Source organism: Mus musculus, chromosome X, assembly GCF_000001635.26.
Source record: "Mus musculus strain C57BL/6J chromosome X, GRCm38.p6 C57BL/6J".
In the NCBI taxonomy this organism is placed as follows: Eukaryota; Metazoa; Chordata; class Mammalia; order Rodentia; family Muridae; genus Mus; species Mus musculus.
This window is the reverse complement of record NC_000086.7, coordinates 129,748,930-129,769,503: the sequence shown is the minus strand read 5'-3', so window position 1 is coordinate 129,769,503 and position 20,574 is coordinate 129,748,930. Positions and strand designations below refer to the sequence as shown.

General features: G+C 39.9%; 1 protein-coding gene across 4 annotated transcripts in view; it reads right to left on the bottom strand.

Annotated features, from left to right (window-relative positions):
• Window positions 1-19,836, bottom strand: part of Diaph2 (diaphanous related formin 2) — a 716,167-nt gene extending 696,331 nt beyond the window's left edge. For 2 of the 4 annotated variants that reach the window (XM_006528581.4, XM_006528582.4), the window contains exon 1: window positions 19,388-19,836. In XM_006528581.4, the coding sequence (XP_006528644.1) occupies window positions 19,388-19,528 (141 nt within the window). In that variant the 5' untranslated portion in view covers window positions 19,529-19,836. The remainder of the gene's footprint in view (window positions 1-19,387) is intronic. The other 2 variants (XM_030251385.1, NM_172493.2) reach the window with 2 other exon arrangements.
• Between the last annotated feature and the right edge of the window lie 738 nt (window positions 19,837-20,574).

Genomic DNA, 20,574 nt, shown 5'->3' with positions numbered 1-20,574 from the left:
AGGTTCAAATCTGTCAAATTAAAGCATTCCAAAGGGTATCAAAATTAATGGATGCTGTATATTTACACTGCAAACAAGGCAATTACCACGTAGTTTTAACAAGAGTTCAGACTTCGTGGTATTTCCAATTACCAAAACTCTAGAGTAAGGTCTGATTACAAGCGCCAATCAGCTCCAATCACATTGTAAGCTCTACAACCCCAACTCCCTTGTTCACTCTTCCCAGTTCACAGGAAGGAGCAGAAACAGAGTAAGCATCTGATGGTCACTGTGGTTGAGCCACAATCTACCCATCTTGATATCAGCTACTCTCATACACATACCTGGGACTCCTAGAACCCCTCATATTTCCTCAAACAGGCCCTAATTCTTAGCTCCCTTGTAATGTTGCCTTGTATGTTGAAAGTGTTTCCAGAAGATTCACAGATTAAAATATCTTCCTCTGATATAATGGTATTAAGAAGTACCTGGAGCCTCTCAAAGATATTACAGATTAGATGAGAGATTACTAAGCTCTTGACCATGTGAAGCTACCACAAGAAAGCAGCAGTGAGTAACCACGAAAGGACCCTCAACAGAACCTAGCCAGGATGACATCTTGATCCTTGATTTCAAGCCTCCAGAACTATATATCAATCCTGTTACGTGTAAGCCATCCAGTCTTTAATGCCTTCCTATATATAATCCAACACTGACTATGATACACATACTATTCTCACTCTATCACCATTCGTTAAAAACAATCTCTGTCCTTTTCAAGAAGCTTTTTATCCCTATCTTCCATTTGTAGTGAAGTTGATCTGTGTTCCCAAACACCTTTACCCCTGCATCTGTACTTACCACTCTATCCTGCACCATATGTTTGTAACACCATATTCTCCAACTCTGTGTACATAGCAGGCAGGAATTGCTTATCTTGGGCCTAATAAGGCTTGCTTATTACTGTGGTGGGCTTCTCTAAAACATTTATTACATGTGGTTAATTTTTGAACATGAAGAATTTCAAAGGTAGAATTCTCCCAACTGACTAGCTCACCATGCATACCTACATAGGGACAATGCCCAACAAACCTGACCCCGCTATTCTTCATCCTCTAGGAACCAGATTAAACTTATCATCTGAAGAGGCTTCTCTGTCTCTATCAAGCACAGTATGTGGCACTCTAAACAGCACTCTGCTCATACCTATTATTGTACTTATGACTTTATAGTCACCTATCCCTTCCTTCTCAATAGGCTACGAGCTTCTTGAGAGTGACACCTGCTTGTAACTGTACTTATGCCCTCAGCATGATACCAGATATGTAGCAAGGAGAGGACATACACAAATGTTTACACATTGTAACATACATTTATAAAAAGCACAAGTTAGCGTGGCTGTGCATGCTGCAAAAATGAAATTGTAGGTTGAAGGTGAAGGAAGTCTCATCATGTCATCTTTAAGCAGGTAAAAATAGTTTAACAGTTACATAAAGAAATGGATGGAAACTATTTAGAATTCACAAGGAAAGAATAAAAGTGTAGCAGGAAAGGTTAAAGTAAATAAGTGGGATACTGCAGCGCATGGCTTCAATTAAACAAAGGTAAAAACAGAAAAGGAATTAGGTGCTTAACATTATCCTCAAATACAAAGTACCCTTCCTTGGTGCTGGTGAGTTGAATACAATGTAGTCGATGACTTTCATTGGCCAAATAGGAAAGTTAACCTTGATTCAATTGGAACAGAAATCATAAGGTCAGTCAGTAGCTAATAATAAAGAAACAAGTCTGGTGATCCGTGAGGCAAGGATAAACCTCAACCTGCAGAGGCAAACTTGATAGTTACCACATGAGGGGACAGTTGATTTTCATTTTTCTTGCAAAAAAGAATATTAAAATGAATACTCCCATAAAGTATTTGCTTTTTAAACTATGTTTAGTCAAACCAAACCACAGTCTGGAGACACCCCTCAGCTTACCAAGGTTGTCTCCTACTGACATGTCAAAGTCAGTAGAGAAGTTTGGCATCGGCTACATGCTGTGGTATTTGAGGAGAAATAACTGTTGCCTGAATTGGTATGTAGAGACGATAAACTGGAAGAAATCTGTGAAATGAGAGGAAAGACTAGGACTTCAGAAGTTAACAAATGGAGATGCAGAAGGTACCAGAAGTCTATGTCACAAAGTACAACATACACACAGATCACTAGGTGTGTGGTGGCACACACGAATATTACCAGCACTCAAGGAGCTGAAGCAGGAAGACTGTAAATTCAAGGCAAGCCTGAGCTACATGGCAAGCTCACATCTCAAGTAAATAAATAAGAGCCACATGGATAAGGAGCTAAATATGAGCAGGATCAAGAGGTAGCAATATCTCAAGGAATAAGCAAAATGAAAATTACCTTTTAAACTCATTAGGAAGAGAGCACACATTTTCCTTAGTTGTCAGAAATATGTTAAGTGATAAGAAATACAGTTCATAAGCCAGCCCAGTCCTGCAGGTTTTTATCAGCAGAAAAGAAAAAGATAAAAATACGAGTTGTGACAGCCAATGACATAAATGATGTTTCTTGAAAACAGGGATAATCTCCTGTGTCAATACAGGGCAGAGAATACAATGGAAGGAGGAGAATGTCTGAGTATCAATGGGAGTTTTCCACTCTAAATAGAGAAAAAGTCAGAAGATCTAAACCAAGGTCTTCCAGCCTATCCAGTCTATCTCAACCTTGACAGTTTGGGTTGAGTACTTCTTTGTGTAGGGGGCATGTCCTACAAATTGTAGGATATTAAATCATCATCTATACTATAAACTAGTTGCACTTTCTCCTAACTCTAAACTCTAAAAATGTCTCCAGAAATTATTAAATGTTTCCTGGGAATTAAAACTGCCGCACACTGAGAACCGCTGGTCTAAAAGGGGGTTGGGGGAAGAAAAGACTTTTAGAGATAGAGGAACCTTTTGCCATTTCACAAATACTTACGCTTAACAGAGTTATTTGGATTTAATGAAGCCAAAATAAAAAGAATATCAGTAACTAACATGGTGGGTTGAATTGTGCCCCCATCTCCATCTCTTGCATTTGAACATTTGGTGGCACTGTTTAGGGAGTTTCCAGAGGTTTTCTGGAAGGAAGAAGTCACTGGAGATGATCTTAGAAAGTGAAAACTCTAAGCCACTTCCCGTTTGCTCTCTCTGCTTTCTGCTTGCATTGGAAGATGTGAGCTCCCAGATTCATGCTTCAGACTATAATGTATACTGCTTGTAGCCATGCTTCCCTGCCATGATGGACCTTACTCTCTTGGAACCGAAAGCCCAAATAAACTCTTTAGTCTATAAGGTACCTTTGTCATTGCAAAAGAAAAGTAACTTATAGGATTTTGAAGGACGGAAAAATAGGACTTTAATAAAATATTGTATCCGTTTAATTACAAGCCCACTTATCCTGTCGATCCTTCTCTTTTAAGTATGCTAAAAAGTTCTAGGAAAAGAACCAGCATGGAAATTTTACCTCATTAACATTAGTGAGTAAGTGTCAAATTACCATAGGGTTCCCATAAAAATGCATAAATATTATGTCTCATTAATTTTTTAATAGTGATCATAAGTGTGAAATAGCTTGACTGCAGGCTCCAGGCATAGAGTGAACTACTCAAGGTATAATTTACCTATTATAGTTTTTAAAATTAAAGGCACTCTTTCTCTCTTGGGAGGGATGATGCTTAAAACTGAGGCAAGTAGAACCCAAACTACATGATGCACTCTCATGTTATTTGCCATTTCAGCCCACAGTTAAGGTCTCTAGTAGTAGGCACACACCAGTGCTAAAATAGTTTGTCACAACACTTTCAGCAGACTAATTTAAAAAAGATTGCACTTGGCTGACTATGCTACACTTTTATAGCAGCCAATCTTTAGGCAAAGCAGACAGGGGAAACAGCAGGACAAGGTAGGTGGTTCTTGGCACTTCCCTAATAAGAAACAATGCATATCGTGTGCTTGTGTAACAGGAGGCAGCATTAGTTTTCCAAAGCAGTTTTGCCTCACACAAAAGTTCACAAACAAACAGAGAATGGGGAAGGGAGGGGAAAGGAGGGGAGAGCGAAGAATACAACAGCACTTGCCATGTATTGTGTTAGAAGGCACAAATGTGCAAATGGGGAGAAAGAAACAGGATGCATCAGCATTAATGAGAGTGGTAAAGCACAGCAAGCCTTGAGGTGAGCCAGAAACTGTGGAATAAAGGTCAAACTACCAAGACTGCTATTTTTAAGAACTGTGTTCATGTAGCCCTAAAATCCACAGCCACATCCCTTTTGTGCCCATGGCACTTTTGCAAATGGTCACATACCTTTCCCACTACTTCATGGCAGCAATTCAAAGAATTTTAACTTGGGATATTTCAGTTACATTGAAACAAACAGCCCCTGAACTCTGTCTTCTAAATGATACATAAGCATGGTGCAAATGTAGGCTAGGTCCAAAACATCACCTATCCACAGGACTACTAGTTCTTCTGGTTAATTTAGAGCAAGCCCAATGTTTAGGCTCTTAGGCAATATACAAAATGGTGGGTTAAAACAAAGATTTTCATAATCACATTGTTCCGTAATGCCAAGGAAGTTACTTAGCTGCTCTGAGTCTTTCTTGTTATCAACAAACTAAAGTCTGTCAGGATAAAATGTGTTAATATTCAGAGGGAGACAATCCACCATCGATCCGAGAGCATCCTTGTACATTACTGCTGGATATGTCAAGACTGAAAGTTGATGCTGGATTTTTTCAGGCTATTTCCTAGGATTTTGTTTGTAACAAGTGATTTCCAGACTAAGGCAACAGCTCCCAATCTTAGCAAAGACCAGACTCTGTGCTAGTCACTATTAAAGTGGCAGATCCCTCAAGCTCAGTGTTCCTCTGCTGTAGCACAACTAACTACCTCCACCCATTACCCAAGTCTACCCTGTAGAACTTAAGATTAGGGTGAACCTGAGTATTGTACTGACATACTGCTATTCTTCCAATGACAGTATTCTTGGTCTCTTACTTAGAAGTCTCAGGTAACCTGCAATTATCTGTGAAATGGGAACAGTGAGTAGTCAGTATAAAACCCCACACTTTGTATGATTCTTAAATATGTATTTTTAATTATATGCATGGGGTACTATGTGCACATATATGAGTGCAAGTGGTCAAAGAGGCAGTAAGAGGACCCTGGATGTCAGGACAGTCCTTGACAAGGTTCAGTATTCCTAACTGACACATCATTTCCCCAGCCTTTTTTGTATGATTCTTCACAAACGCATGCAAAAAACCCAGAAAAGCAACCAGACTCACAACATTGAGTATCACTGAATTATCACTAGGTAGCCTGAGTATTTGTTTATTGAAACACAGAAATGACTCAATGCCTAGAATGACCTATGAATGATGAACACTCTCTAGAGGGAAAAATATGGATAAAACAGTTTTGCTGTAGTATTCACTGGACCAAAATAATCCAGAAATAAAACAAAACTATAAAGTCAGCTAGGGTATCCTGTTTTTAATATTCAGCCTAAAAATTATTTTTATTTTTCATAATTTCCACTTTTAATCTAACTGAAATATAGATGGCACGCATTCGTGTTAAGGCAGACTCATTATAGCTCTAACTAATCATTGACCCTTAATGGGTGGAAGGAGAATGAAGCATATGTATATCATCTATTTCTACCCCTTTGTTATACAGAATAAACTGACAGCTAGAAAGATAAAGAAATGATGTGCCCATAAATACATTTTCATGTTAGTTCACTTCTAGGAAATCTCAAATATCCCAAAACAAGCTCTTCTAAGTAATAGAATGGCATACATATCCTAGTTAACTCATCGATCCTTGAAAACTCATACCAGTGTATTAAGATAAAAAATTCAGTTTCTACTATTTCCTGAAAACATGGTTGGTGGTAAGTTTGAATGGGAAATACCATTACATAAATATCTGACAAATTCAACAACTGATTTAACATTTAATGACAATTTTTCTACATTGAAAGTCTTCAACAAACAACTAATAAACATGACCAGGAATGTGACCTTCAGCATTAGAAACATTCAAGTGACAACTGATTCTTTCAAGGAAAGGAAGAAGTTAAAAGCCAGGATCTACAGTGTAATTCAATAGCATACCTTGATCCATAATTAGCTGGAACCAAACTGGAAGGACGAGTGTGGAAAATTGGACTTATAGCCCTGTACAATCCCTACTTTCAGTTATAACTGAAACCTCATTTCATTTGATATAGAGACACGGCTACTTAAAAAATTTAGGATGTAGTTTCGGGACAACTCACTTTATATAAAAATGGAGGGCTTGGATCTCAGGGCAATTCACAAGAGCATCTGAAAACAGTCTGATAGAGCAAGGATAGGCTATACTGCAAAGATGTAAGAATTTAGAGATCACAGAACATAGGTACACACTGCTTTAGCAAAACAAATACATGAAAAATCAGAACCAGACAAAGCACAACATGGAGAAAATCCAGGCCCTTTTTTGGCACAGTAAATTTGTTCTCCCATTTAAAGACCATTAGCTATTCACCAAAGGGGGGGGGGGTGGGTGTAAGTTACTGCAGTGACAATGACAAACAATCTGTGAGGTTAACCCAAGAAAGGTTATATTCACTCACAAGTGTGTTATATACACATTGACTCTTCTGGAAAACATTGATTTCATAATGGAAGATACCAGACTGCAGAGCATATTATAAGAAGCCATGTCTCTGCCAAACCCATCTTAACATTCTGTTTGTTCTCGCCTTGTATCATGGGTGATGTAAATGAAAATACATTCAAGTTATAGTACAAACTTCGAAAAAGTACAGTCTTATCCATATGATCCGTGACTATGCAAAGCTTGTTAAAAAAAAATAATTTCAAGAAAATCACTTGGAGAACTAAAGAAAGAGCAGTGCCTTAGTTAATCCTTCAATCTAGACCCTCAATGACATGGCCATTCACATATGGGATTTTAGAATTCAAAACCAAATGTAGTCAGGTATAGGGCATTACATACATATATGTCACATTCTTGTTCAAAATGAATGACAAATGAAATATACCTATTCCAGAGAGAAATATACCTGAACCAGAGAGATGGTTCAGCAGTTAAGAGAACTTACTGGTCTGCCAGAATACCCAAGTTTGGTTTCTAGCACCACATCTGGAACCTTACAAATGCCTATTCTCCATCTCCAGAGATCCAACATACTCAGGAGCACATAGGAACATAAAGGTTTGTATAACTAAAATTAATTTATAATTAAAAAAACAAGTATTCTAAATGAGACATTCAACCTCTCTGCTTTCCAAAACTAGTGCCAGATATAAAAAATGAAATGCATCACCTAACCTATATAAGACATTTGTGTGAAGTACAAAAATACTCCAGAAAGATAGAGCCTTGTTATCTGCATACTTTGGCAAATGGTGTGATCTCTATAGTCTGATACCCTTGTATAGGACCCAACCCACATAATGACACTGTTCTATTATACAATACATGTTATTAAAGGTCGAGATATAACTGCAAAATATCTTACTATCTACGTATAGAATCTTCCTCAATAGCCCCAGGTAGCTTGATGTGCTATTAAACAGTTCAGATTTTACCAGTGATTAATTTCAAAGCACATAAAACAACGCATCCATATCTTTTCTTCCCTTAAGCAGAATAAATGGAGAAAATGCTAGCTGTCTATGGAGCCCCAACAATTATCACTCATTTATGTGTTTAGAGAAAAATCACCCACTTGACTGGGTCAGCAACTGCTCATTCAAGAAGTTAAGAACTCTTTCCTGTCTAGGCCAGAGCCCTGAGCCGACCTCAGCACAAACTCAGCAGTTAGTCCCACATCACCCAGAGGAAGATCCACTTGCAAGCACTCTAACATGTCCAGGACAATAGGATCAGAGATGAGGAGGACATAACATCTGCCCCAACATCTGGAGTAACTGGGATCAGGGGGACCCAGGCACCCAGGAACTTCAATCAACCAGTGGCACTGTTACCTTCCGGTCTCAGCCTGTGCCATGAGCAGACCTTGGGTGCAAACTCTGCAGCCATTCCCACAACACCCAGAAGAGTCTCCACTCCCAGGCACTCTAACATGCCCAGGACCACAGGATCCCATGATCCCAGGATCACAGGATCACAGGATCACAGGATCACAGAGTCAGCTGAACTCTGAGGAATTCTGACACAACCAGGATCACAGAAAGGACAGGCCTCAGTCAGATTTAGCAAGGGCAAGTAGCTCTAGAGATAATCAGATGGCAGGAGGCAAGCATAAGAATATAAGCAACAGAAACCAAGGTTACTTGGCATCATCAGAACCCAATTTTCCCACTATAGCAAGTCCTGGATACACCATCACACCAGAAAAGCAAGATTCAGATCTAAAATCACTTCTCAGGATGGTGATAGAGGGCTTTAAGGATATAAATAACTCCCTTAAAGAAATATAGAAAAACACAGGTAAACAGCTAGAAGCCCTTGAAGAGGAAACACAAAAATCTCTTAAAGAATTACAGGAAAATCTCACACCAGTCAGAATGGCTAAGATCAAAAATTCATGTGACAGCAGATGCTGGCAAGGATGTGGAGAAAGAGGAACACTCCTCCATTGTTGGTGGGATTGCAAGCTTGTACAACCACTCTGGAAATCAGTCTGGCGGTTCCTTTGAAAATTGGACATAGTACTACTGGAGGATCCCGCAATACCTCTCCTGGTCATATACCCAGAAGATGTCCCAACTGGTAATAAGGACACATGCTCCACTATGTTCACAGCAGCCTTATTTATAATAGCCAGAAGCTGGAAAGAATCCAGATGCCCCTCAACAGAGGAATGGATACAAAAAATGTGGTACATTTACACAATGGAGTACTACTCAGCTATTAAAAAGAATGAATTTATGAAATTCCTAGGCACATGATTGGACCTGGAGGGCATAATCCTGAGTGAGGTAACATAATCACAAAAGAACTCAAATGATATGTACTCACTGATAAGTGGATATTAGCCCAGAAACTTAGTATACCCAAGATATAAGATACAATTTGCAAAACACATGAAACTGAAGAAGAACAAAGACCAAAGTGTGGACACTTTGCCCCTTCTTAGAATTGGAAACAATCACCCATGGAAGGAGTTACAGAGACAAAGTTTGGAGCTGAGACAAAAGGATGGACCATGTAGAGACTGCCATATCCAGGGATCCATCCCATAATTAGCCTCGAAACGATGACACCATTGCATATACTAGCAAGCGTTTGCTGCAAGGACCCTGATATAGCTGTCTCTTGTGAGACTAGGCCGGGGCCTAGCAAACACAGAAGTGGATGCTCACAGTCAGCTATTGGATGGAGCACAGGGCCCCCAATGGAGGAGCTAGAGAAAGTATCCAAGGAGCTAAAGAGATCTGCAACCCTGTAGGTGCAACAACATTGTGAACTAACCAGTACCCCGGAGCTCTTGACTCTAGCTGCATATGTATCAAAAGATGGCCTAGTCAGCCATCACTGGAAAGAGAGGCCCATTGGTCAGGCAAACTTTATATGCCCCAGTACAGGGGAATGCCAGGGCCAAAAAATGGGAATGGGTGGGTAGGGAAGTGGGGGGGGGGAGGGTATGGGGGACTTTTGGGATAGCATTCTAAATGTAATTGAGGAAAATACGTAATAAAAAAAATATTAAAAAAAAAAAGAGGGCTGGTAAGATGGCTCAGTGGTTAAGAGCGCCGACTGCTATTCTGAAGGTCCTGAGTTCAAATCCCAGCAACCACATGGTGGCTCACAACCATCCGTAATGAAATCTGATGCCCTCTTCTGGAGTATCTGAGGACAGCTACAGTGTACTTACTTATATATGTAAATATAATAAATAAATAAATCTTTAAAAAAATACAAGCATACAGGTGAAGGAACTAAACAAAACCATCCAGGATCTAACAATGGAAATAGAAATAATAAAGAAATCACAAAGGGAGACAACCCTAGAGATTGAAATCCTAGGAAAGAGATCAGGAGTCATAGATGCAAGCATCACCAACAGAATACAATAGACAGAAGAGAGACTCTCAGGTGCAGAAGATACCATAGAAAACATTGACAAAACAGGCAAAGAAAATGCAAAATGCAAAAAGAGCCTAACCCAAAACATCCAGGAAATCCAGGACACAATGAGAAGACCAAACCTAAGGATAATAGGTATAGAAGAGAGTAAAGATACCCAACTTAAAGGGCCAGCAAATATCTTCAACAAAATTATAGGAAGAAAACTTCCCTAACCTAAAGAGATGTCCATAAACATACAAGAAGCCTACCGAACTCCAAATAGACTTGACCAGAAAAGAAATTCCTCCCAACACATAATAATCAAAACACCAAATGCACTAAACAAAGAAAAAATATTAAAAGCAGTAAGGAAAAAAGGTCATGTAACATATAAAGGCAGGCCTATCAGAATTACACCAGACTTTCACCAGAGACTATGAAAGCCAGAAGATCCTGGACAGATGTCATACAGACACTAAGAGAACACAAATGCCAGCCCAGGCTACTATAGCTAGCAAAACTCTTAATTACCATAGACGGAGAAACCATGATAAACCAAATTTACACAATATCTTTCTATAAATCCAGTCTTACAAAGGATAATAGATGGAAAACACCAACACAAGGAGGGAAAATGAGTTAAAAATTGTGTTTTCTACATTCTTCCACAAGGAAGGTACCAGTATCTTCCTCCCCAGGCCACCACACACAAACATATCCAGATTCAATTAAGGTTCTATTTAATAAAACTAGGGTCTAAGTATATCATTTGATAGTAAATCAGATTCAGCATGTTCAGGTAATAAGTTTCAAATCAGAGAGAATGCATTTCCCTGTATTCATGAGTTTCACAATAAACAACCACGTGAAAACATACATCAACCTTTACATGGGCCAATCGTGAGCTTTCTTCCACAATGAGTATTTCCCATATGAAGCCAAGTTAGGCTGCAAGATTACAGCAATGCTTTTATGTTACTTAAGCATCACCTTGGTCTTTTCTCTGTCTTCAGAAAAAAATAATGTAATACATACCACAAGTCTTGCAGAAGGAACTTGGAGTAAGGGAAACCTGGGTCTTCAATACTAACCATTTGGGTGCTAAAGCTACCCAGTAATATATTAATCAGATATGCTGATTCATATAAATTTAACATATATTATCATACTATTTTCAGAGCATCTTGGTTTTTACAGTATTGTTTGAGATCAGGTTTGAAATGAGTAAGATCTCACTTTGACATGTTGCTACTGGCAAAGTTCTTAGTACTTACAGTGAAATCTAAGAGGATTATAATTATAAATTGTTCAAAAGGAACAAAAGAAATGAGAGATTGAATAACTTTTTACTTTTAAGAGTCCCTGAAGCATAATGACTCAGTGCTATAGATAACTTCTACAATAGAGGTGATAGCTTTTAAACTTATTTCTAAGTCAGCCCCCATAACTCCTGAATGACTCAGTTTCCTTATTTGTACAACATCACTGAGCTTCCTGACAAGACAGAAGGTCATACATACCTACTAACATTTTTTTAATAAAAAATGTAATGCCTGAAATGGATCAATTCAAAGAAAATGGTAGACATGTTCTTTAAAAATTTAGAGTGTGGGCTGGAAAGATGGCACAGTGGTTAAAAGCGCTTACTGCTCTTGCAAGGTCCTTGGTTTGTTTCCCAGAACCCACATGGTGACTTCAAAACCATTAAGAAACTCCAGTTCCAGAGGATTTGATACTCTCTTCTGACCTGTACAAATTTCAGGCACACACATACATGTGGCTACACATGCATGCAAGCAAAAAGCATTCTTACACATAAAATAAATGAATCTAAAATTAAATAGTAGTACAAAAGCGTAAACAAAAGTTAAGCTCACATCTACAATCACTCAGATGAAAAGCTCATTAGTAAAAGGACTGACAAAATGTGTAATGCTTCAAAAACAAAGGGAATTGGGAATGAGAACAAGGAATCCATCAACACACACCTGATTACAGTATTTTGTACAATAAGGATTTCAAATTGCAAAACAGACATGAAATTCAACAATCATAAACACATTTTTTTTCCTAAAAATGGGGACTGACCTCAGGTCATCATTAATTCTAGGCAAGCACTCTATCATGAAACTATGCCCTAATTCCATGATCACATTTGATTCAGATGATAGAATGAGCTAACAGTAATGTATATTTCTGTAACATTATACAATTTCCTAAATGTGTTATTAATCTTTACTGTATTTTATCTGAGCCATCTTGTCTGATAGTATGTTTTTGTAGTTCTAGCTACTGAAGTACCTGTAACAGGAGGATCACCTGAGGTCAGGAGTTAAAAGATCACCTGGACAACAGTGTTGTAAGACCATGTCTCAAAATCAAACAAGCATTTTGGGAAGGAAGCCATATCTCTGAGTGGCAGAAATTAATCAAAGTGCTCAATTTTCTCATATTAATATTCATCAGAGATCACAAGCAAATAAAAGACAGAAAGGACACTGGAATGCAGAGCTTTTGACTCAACAGTGCATATTGTTTTGAGATTAATCTGAAGCCTCCTAGTAATGACAGCAATCTGTTACTTGGCTCACTTGTGACAGTACTCTCTCTCTGCATGGGAGTTCTGGCTCTGACATCAGAAGGATCTAAACAAACAAGGGGAGGAGGGGAGTTTCTCATGACCCTTGAAGACATTGTTTGAACTTCTAGCTCAGAGAACAGACAGGGGAACCAGGCATATAGGCTCAAGCCACAATCTCTGTATGTGGAATATGGAAGGAGACAGCATCTGGTATTGACCAGACTCATAGTGAATTTAAAATCAGACATGGGTCTCAAGAAAACCAAAAAACATATAAGAATGGACAGGAAAGTTCATCTGATAATAAGCACATGTGCATACTAACAAAATATATAACATGTAAACAATAATAATTTGGGTTTGGGGATGTTGCCTAGTTAGTAGAGTGCCTGCTTGGAACATATGAAGTCCTAGGTTCAGTCCTCAGGACCACATAAACCAGACACAGCATACAAGCATGTAATCTCAGCATTTGAAGTAGAAGTAGAAGGATAAGAAGTTTAGTATCACCCTGAACTTAATATGGAGTTCAAGGCCAGCCTGGAATAAATGAAACCACATCTCAAAAAAAAAGAAAGAACTATGTGTTTGTTTGCTTGTTTCTTCTAAGTCTCTTCAACAATTCAACTCCCAATATACCTGACCTTTAGAGACAAAAATCCCTAGCTATTTATCATTGGCTGGTTTATAAGAATAAACATAAAAGAGCCATGCCCGGAAGTACTTTAAAATCTTTGTAAAGCAAGATCAGTACAGAACATTGAAATTCAGGACAGCTAAATGTTCAGATGACAGAGAAATCCTCAGTAAGCTGAAACAACAAATGAAGGTTTAAAGCAACAGTTCTAACCTGTGGGTCCCACGACCCCTTTGGTGTCAACTAACTCTTTCACAGGGGTCAAAAATCAGATTATCATACATATCAGATATTTATATTATGCTTCCTAACAGTAGGAAAATTATAGATATGAAGTAGTAACGAAAATAATTCTTTGTTTGGGGTTCACCACAATGTGGGGAACTGTATTAAAGGGTCTGAGGATTAGGAAAGTTGAGAACCACTGGAAGGAAGACAGCACGGAGGTAGGAGCTGGGCTATGAAAGCTATGAGATTCATTAAAGGAAAATAAAAAAGATGCTTCCAATTTGGTGAGAATACCAAGAGCAGAGTTGGAAAATGGGAATTACAGGGATAAAGAAATTCGGATATCTGAACTACATGAGCAGCAACTGAAATCCAGGACTCTAAATGGCAAATTCCACTTCACTCTGCTACTCCTGGCTGGCCTTCCTCCCTTCATTCCAACATCCCTTTACAGGAAATTCTCCATTGTTCTTAAATTGTCACTGAAAGACTTGTTTAATCAGGTAACTCCCTCTTTTTAATCTCTCCAACAACTTCTGCTGACTTTCTGGGAAAAAGTCAATGTTCCAACATGACACACAAAGATCTACTATGACCTACAGCCCATCCCTTTATGGCCAGATCCATTAAAATTTGTTTTTGCTGCTTTCTGTTTCAGCCATTAATTAGTATCTAGTTAAACATTCATTATCAGCATATTCTACCCCTACCTAGCTTTGTATATGTTGCCATTTTGATCTAGAATGTCATTCCCTCCTCTACTTCAAATAAAACACTATTCAAGCCTTGGTGCACAGATCTTCTACTATAAGCCTTTCTTTACCTCACCCAAGAATCAACTTTAGCGCTGGACAGAGGGTTCAGCAGGTAAGAGCATTGACTGCTCTTTCAGAGAATGCAGATTTGACTCTCAGCACCAAAACAGTAGATCACAAATGTCTATTAACTTGAGTTACAAGGGATTAGAAGCTCTCCTTTGGCCTCCATAGGCACCAGGCATACAAACAGTGCACAGACATACCTACTGGTAAATACCATACACATGAAACGAAAGAAAAAGAAAGAAAGAAAGAGAGAGAGAGAGAGAGAGAGAGAGAGAGAGAGAGAGAGAGAGAGAAAGAAAGAAAGAAAGAAAGAAAGAAAGAAAGAAAGAAAGAAAGAAAGAAAGAAAGAAAGAAAGACACTTAAAAAAATCCAATTTAGCTGGTCAGTGGAAGCATGCACCTTAAATTCCAGCACTCAGGAGGCAGAAACAGGAAGATCTTAGAGTGTGAGGCCAGCTTGGTCTACAGAGTGACTTCTAGTACAGCAAAGGCTAAAGAAAATCTGCCTCAAAAAAAAAAACCATAAAAATCAAAATCCAATTCGACTTAAATTCCCCTCTGTGGCATTTTTGTAACACTGATAAAATTAACTCACTTTTCTGCTTCACTAAACTAGGAGACATTTGGGTTTTTTGTTTTTGTTTTTGTTTTGTTTTGTCTTGTTTTGTTTTGAGTCAAAATCTAACTATAGGCCAGGCTAGCCTCAAATATGAGATGTTCCTACTTCAAGAGTGCTGAGAATACAGGTATGCACCATTATGTCTGGCCTGACTATGAGCATCTTCATTTCACTGAAATTGAACATTAGAGTAAGTACTTGGCAAACACAGTGTATACATAAAACCATTAGGGTCAGAATTTAATAGCTAAAATCAAAACAAAAATCATCTCATTGTAAATAAATGGCCAATTATTCAGCTATATAATAACCATAAGATCCATGTGTTATTATAATTATTAACTTAATTTTACTGGCATAAAAAAGAAACAGCTTGGGCGGGACGTGGTGGTGCACGCCTTTAATCCCAGCACTCGGGAGACAGAGGCAGGCGGATTTCTGAGTTCGAGGCCAGCCTGGTCTACAGAGTGAGTTCCAGGATAGCCAGGGCTATACAGAGAAACCCTGTCTCAAAAAAAAACAAAAAACAAAAACAAAAACAAAAACAAAAAACAAACAAACAAAAAAAGAAACAGCTTCAGAAATTATATAGAAAAAAATTAAAACATCAAATATTGTCAAACTACTCTATATCCACCATCTTGCAATAGAAGATAGAGATATTAGCTTCACTTTAACAATGTCCCCTGTTGCTCTTGTTCTCTTGTGTAGCCTCACTTGTCTATTGCACTCGTGCGTGCGTGTGTGTGTGTGTGTGTGTGTGTGTGTGGCGGGAGGGGGTGTTTGCATGTAATATATACATTATAGTGTGTGTATGTACTCATGTAATATGCATTATATTTATAGAAGCCAGAAGTCAATCTTGGGGTCATTCATCAAAAAGGAGTTTCTTCTTTTTTTTTTTATCACTTTCAAAGGAATCGGGGACCCCTTTGGTTAAATTAGGCTGGTTGGCCTGTATCTCCCCAGGGATCTGCCTGTCTTTTCCTACCTACATCCCTGTGATTATAAATGTGTGCAACCAGCATAGACTCTATACCAGATTGCTGGCATCAAACTCAGATCCTCAAGTTTGCATGAAAGCACTTTATCAGCTGAACTATCTCTCTAGTTCTAACACTGGACTCTCTTAATGGTTAAATCATTCCTTTAAGCATATGAGCTTTAAGACAGAGCATCTTCCTAACACTTCTCTAGGGCACTTTATCTCCTATTCAGTTTAACAAATTATAATACACGGTTGGCATCAAATTACTAATTAATATAAGAGTCATGCTGTTTAATAGCATGCTACAGTCTGGGCCTAACCAGAAAGTTATATAAAATCAGAAACTCTACTACCATATATTATTCAAAATGTACTGAGTCAATGAATGAACTGCTTCCCTTAATGGATGGATGGATGGATGGATGGATGGATGGATGGATGGATGGATGGATGGGTGGATGGGTGGGTGGGTGGAGATGTGGGGGTTTCATTATGAGGATACATATCTGAAAAACTGAAGTGAGTTTTATTACACTTAGACTCACACAACCTTAAACAGAAATCATTAAAGTTCTGATAGGTCAATCTGAAAAAAGTTTTCACTGTTAGGCATCAAAAATGCGGGACTATAACTAGCCTACAAAAATTTTACCTACAAAAATACAACCTCAATCCCCATTTTTCCAAATCCATAAGCAAATAAATGAACACAGTTGCACCAGTCTTATAGTTTAAGAAACCCTTAGACTACAGTGATTGAACTAATTGTTTTAAGGAGTTTCCCTCAATTCTCCAGCTGTCTTTTCCTTTGCTGTCTTTTGAACTGCAATGATTCTTTTTTCTTTCTGCAAGTCATGGATACTTCTAAGAAACTAACAAAAGGAAGAAAAGCCAGAAAAATAAACATATACCCCTTTTTTTTATTTAAGGAGTTTTGAGCCCCTAATAATACAATAACCCAGACAAATAACTTATATTGCCATAAGGCTGTTTTATAATCACATACAACTCCTTTACACACATTCAAAATTTGGAATTATCACAGTGAAGCATAATACATAGCATTAATATTTTTAAAATTTAGTCTAAGGGGGCTGGAGAGATGGCTCAGTGGTTAAGAGACTGCTCTTCCAGAGGTCCTGAGTTCAATTCCCAGCAACCATATGGTGGGTCACAATCATCTGTAATGGGATACAATGCCACCTTCTGGTGTGTCTGAAGACAGTGACAGTGTACTCACATACATCAAATAAATAAATAAATAAATAAATAAATAAATAAATAAATAAATCTTCTAAAAGGTCTTATCATACTTTCAAAACTTTAAGAATCCCAAGTTTACCAAAACTTGTTATTTGATCAAACTCTTTGCATTAAAATGAGTCATATTCAATTCCTGTTTTTATTAGCTGTGACACATTGGCTTCAGGAAATCACATAAAGCTCAAAAGTTATAGATGAGTAGAAAAAAAGAAACTCATGTTGGTATTGCGCTCTGGGTTCCAGTACTTGATTTGTTGTATCAAGCTGGGATAACTACAGAACAGTGAAGTTAGTTAGCTAGGAACTGAAAGTGATACTATCTCATAATCACCTAGTTACCTTGTCAAATCAACTAAAACATAAAAGATGAAATAGGACGAATAGCCAAAGAGTAAATGTTATTACTACTAGAGATAAATGCTTTTCCTTTACTATATTGAAAATTGGGAGATTCTTGCTAAATGTATAAAACTATTTATGGAAACTATTCCTTAACTTTTATTTTTAAACTTTTTACTACAGTTTATACTGGGCTAAGTAAGGGGAGAGGGAAAACAGAAGTAGGCTCACTCTCTTACCACAAACTAGTACATTTCAAAGTCACATTATCAAAACTTTTGACTGCTTGGCTGAGGCAGTGACTCGTGCACTCAGGAGACCCACGGAGGAGGCTCTTTGTGAGTTCAAGGTCAGCCTGGTCTACATAGCATGGTCCTGAACAGCCAGGACTTCATAGAGATACCCTATCTCAAAAAGAAAAGAAACAAATTGAAATACATTCAACTCGAACAATAAACTCAGAACTGTTTTTCTTGAATCCAGGATGGTGTGAGCCCTCATCACTGTGATAAATATTGCAGACAAGTCAAAAGAACTGTGACTCAGTTTCTTTATTTGTAAGTGCTTGGGGTAATAGGACACATTAGGGAAGTGATTTCTAGATTTGTCTCAGGTTTTGATGAGATTTTAAAGTTGAAAGATTACTTTAGCCCAAGTCCGTTCGCACATAATGGAAGATTTCATATGTCCTAATATTTGAGCCCTGTTTTCCCGTATGGACGGTCCATAATAGGAAAGTAAACCGGAGCCAGAAGAGAAGTGCAAGTCCAGACCAAGTGGCCAGATGCCACAGGAAATGGTTTGAGTTGCATGTCACAGTCTCACCCTCTCTTCTACTATAATCAAGTTGTTGTTTACAACTGAAATGTAGACGAGCGACATGGACTTGTACTTGGGATGTGGAGTAGGATTCTACTGTTCAAAAGGCTCAGGAGAGGCTCAAAAGTTTGCCTGCTGAATCTCTGCAGGAAACTCCTTTCTCCTCATGCCACTGAAATTAGAAAGTTTACCAAAAGAGGAACCCTTTTAACTGATGAGTTGAAGAAACCCCAGTATTTCCCAACCCAATACCAGGCCCCATCGATTTCTGGCCTCAGCAGGAAATGAGCTACTACTGGACCACACTGTCAGGACTGTGAGACAAGTATGGGGAACATAACTGCTTCTGAGCATTCTCAACCAAGTGGAAATGCTGTGCTGGGATGCAGGGGGGGGGGGGGGGTTGGCGGGGTTACCCAGCCTCCAACTCCTCCCACGCTCCCCCCAAGTCCCAGACTTCCAAAGAAATGTTTCTTGGGTGAGCACATGGGGGGTGGGGGGAACAAACGCACGCAGGCGCCTCTTTCTCCGATTTCTGGCAAAGTCGAAGGAGCTAGGAACCTATGTGGTGCTTGTCTTGATTTCCTTAGCTATGAGTGGGCTCCGATGCGCTCGAAACGGAGAGGAGGGAGGCTCCCCTGCCCGGGACCCCAAGTGTTAAGGGACCAAACAGCAACTGACAAGAGGTGGGAGGGAAATGGAATCCCGCAAAGAAGGTTCGCGCCCACAAGTTAGACAAACAGCCCTACCCCAGTACTCTAGGACGCGACGCAGGGTGTCCCCAAGTTGGGGTGGGGCCTTTCTCCTCCGCAAGCTGACCCGAGAGAGAAGGCCGGATAAAGTGGAGAAGGGGTGCTCTTCCGCCCCCACGCCGTCTCCGTTCCCTGAGTTGTGCGGCGAGATCACGGCTGCTGCCGGGAGGGGAGGGCCGGCTCCCAGGCGTGTTCCTGGGCAGGACGATCCGGGGATCTCGGGTCTCCGAGACCAGCGGGGCTTGCGGGAAGACTTACCAGTTTGGGTTTGTTTCTCGTCTCCTCTTCGTTGGCGGCCCGGTTCCCCGCGCCTCGCTTGTTGCTCCGGCCCCCGCCGTGTTCCTCGCCGCCACCGCCGCCGCCTCCGGCTCCCGACGCCGCCGCCCCGAGCTCCTCCATCTTTCTCTGGCCCTGTCACCTGCCGCCCAGAAACCCCAAGTCTCCTCAAGGGCAAACACCCCTCGGAGCGCTAAGAATGTCCCGCGTCCACGGACAGAGAGGGTTGCCCGCCAAGCGCCGCTCCCAGGCCACCGGGTCTCCCCAAGCCCAGGCAACCCCGACGCAAACCACGCCGGTGCCACCACTCAGCGCTGGGGCAAGCCCTGCCCCTAAGCAGCTGCAATCACCGCGGTCGCCTCCGCCCTCGGGGCGGCGTTTAGGGTGGAGGAAAAGTAGGTGCCTATCTCTTTAAGACGGCCTCGACACACGTGATTCATCAAAGTGCCCGCTGTCGGTCGCCCGGGCGGGCTCCGAAAGCCGCTTCCTACTCGTGGAGCTGAGCCGCCTGGGCTAAGACTGGAGCCTACCAGAGGACATTCTACTGTGGTTAAGCACTGATTTCACTTCCTAGTTGTCTAGCACCAAAAGGAAGGGAACTAGTCTAGACGGGTAAAAAGAGAGAGAGAGAGAGAGAGAGAGAGAGAGAGAGAGAGAGAGAGAGAGAGAGAGAGAGAGAGAGAACCCATTTTAGAGATAGGGAAACTGAGTGAGGAGGATTCTTGTGAGCATTTTACTGGCTAGGCCACAAGTATCAGCTTTCACTAGTGTTGGTCACCCCTACCCTCCCTAGGCAGAAGGCCCTCAGGGGATGTGCTCTTGCTTCATTCTGTGGGCAGGTTTAATTAGCAAGGCAACTGGCAAAGTATAAGAAAACCACCATAGGGAGTTCTGATTAATTGCCTAGACAGATTGTATGGGCCAAAGTGGAAAGAGTGGGTGCCTCTTGCCACAATTGCCTTGTGGCCCAAAAAAATACAATCATTGCTTCCTTTGCAGGCTGTTGGTTAAGGCCAACCTACCCCTACCATAGATAGCTTTTTAACCAAAGCACCTATTTAGAATTTACTATTGGACTGAATCCTATCTTCGATTTCCCAAGCTAGTTTAGGTTTAAGGTTATTGCAAAGAGTAGTACATAAGATTTTATGTGTTGAAACTTTGTTTAA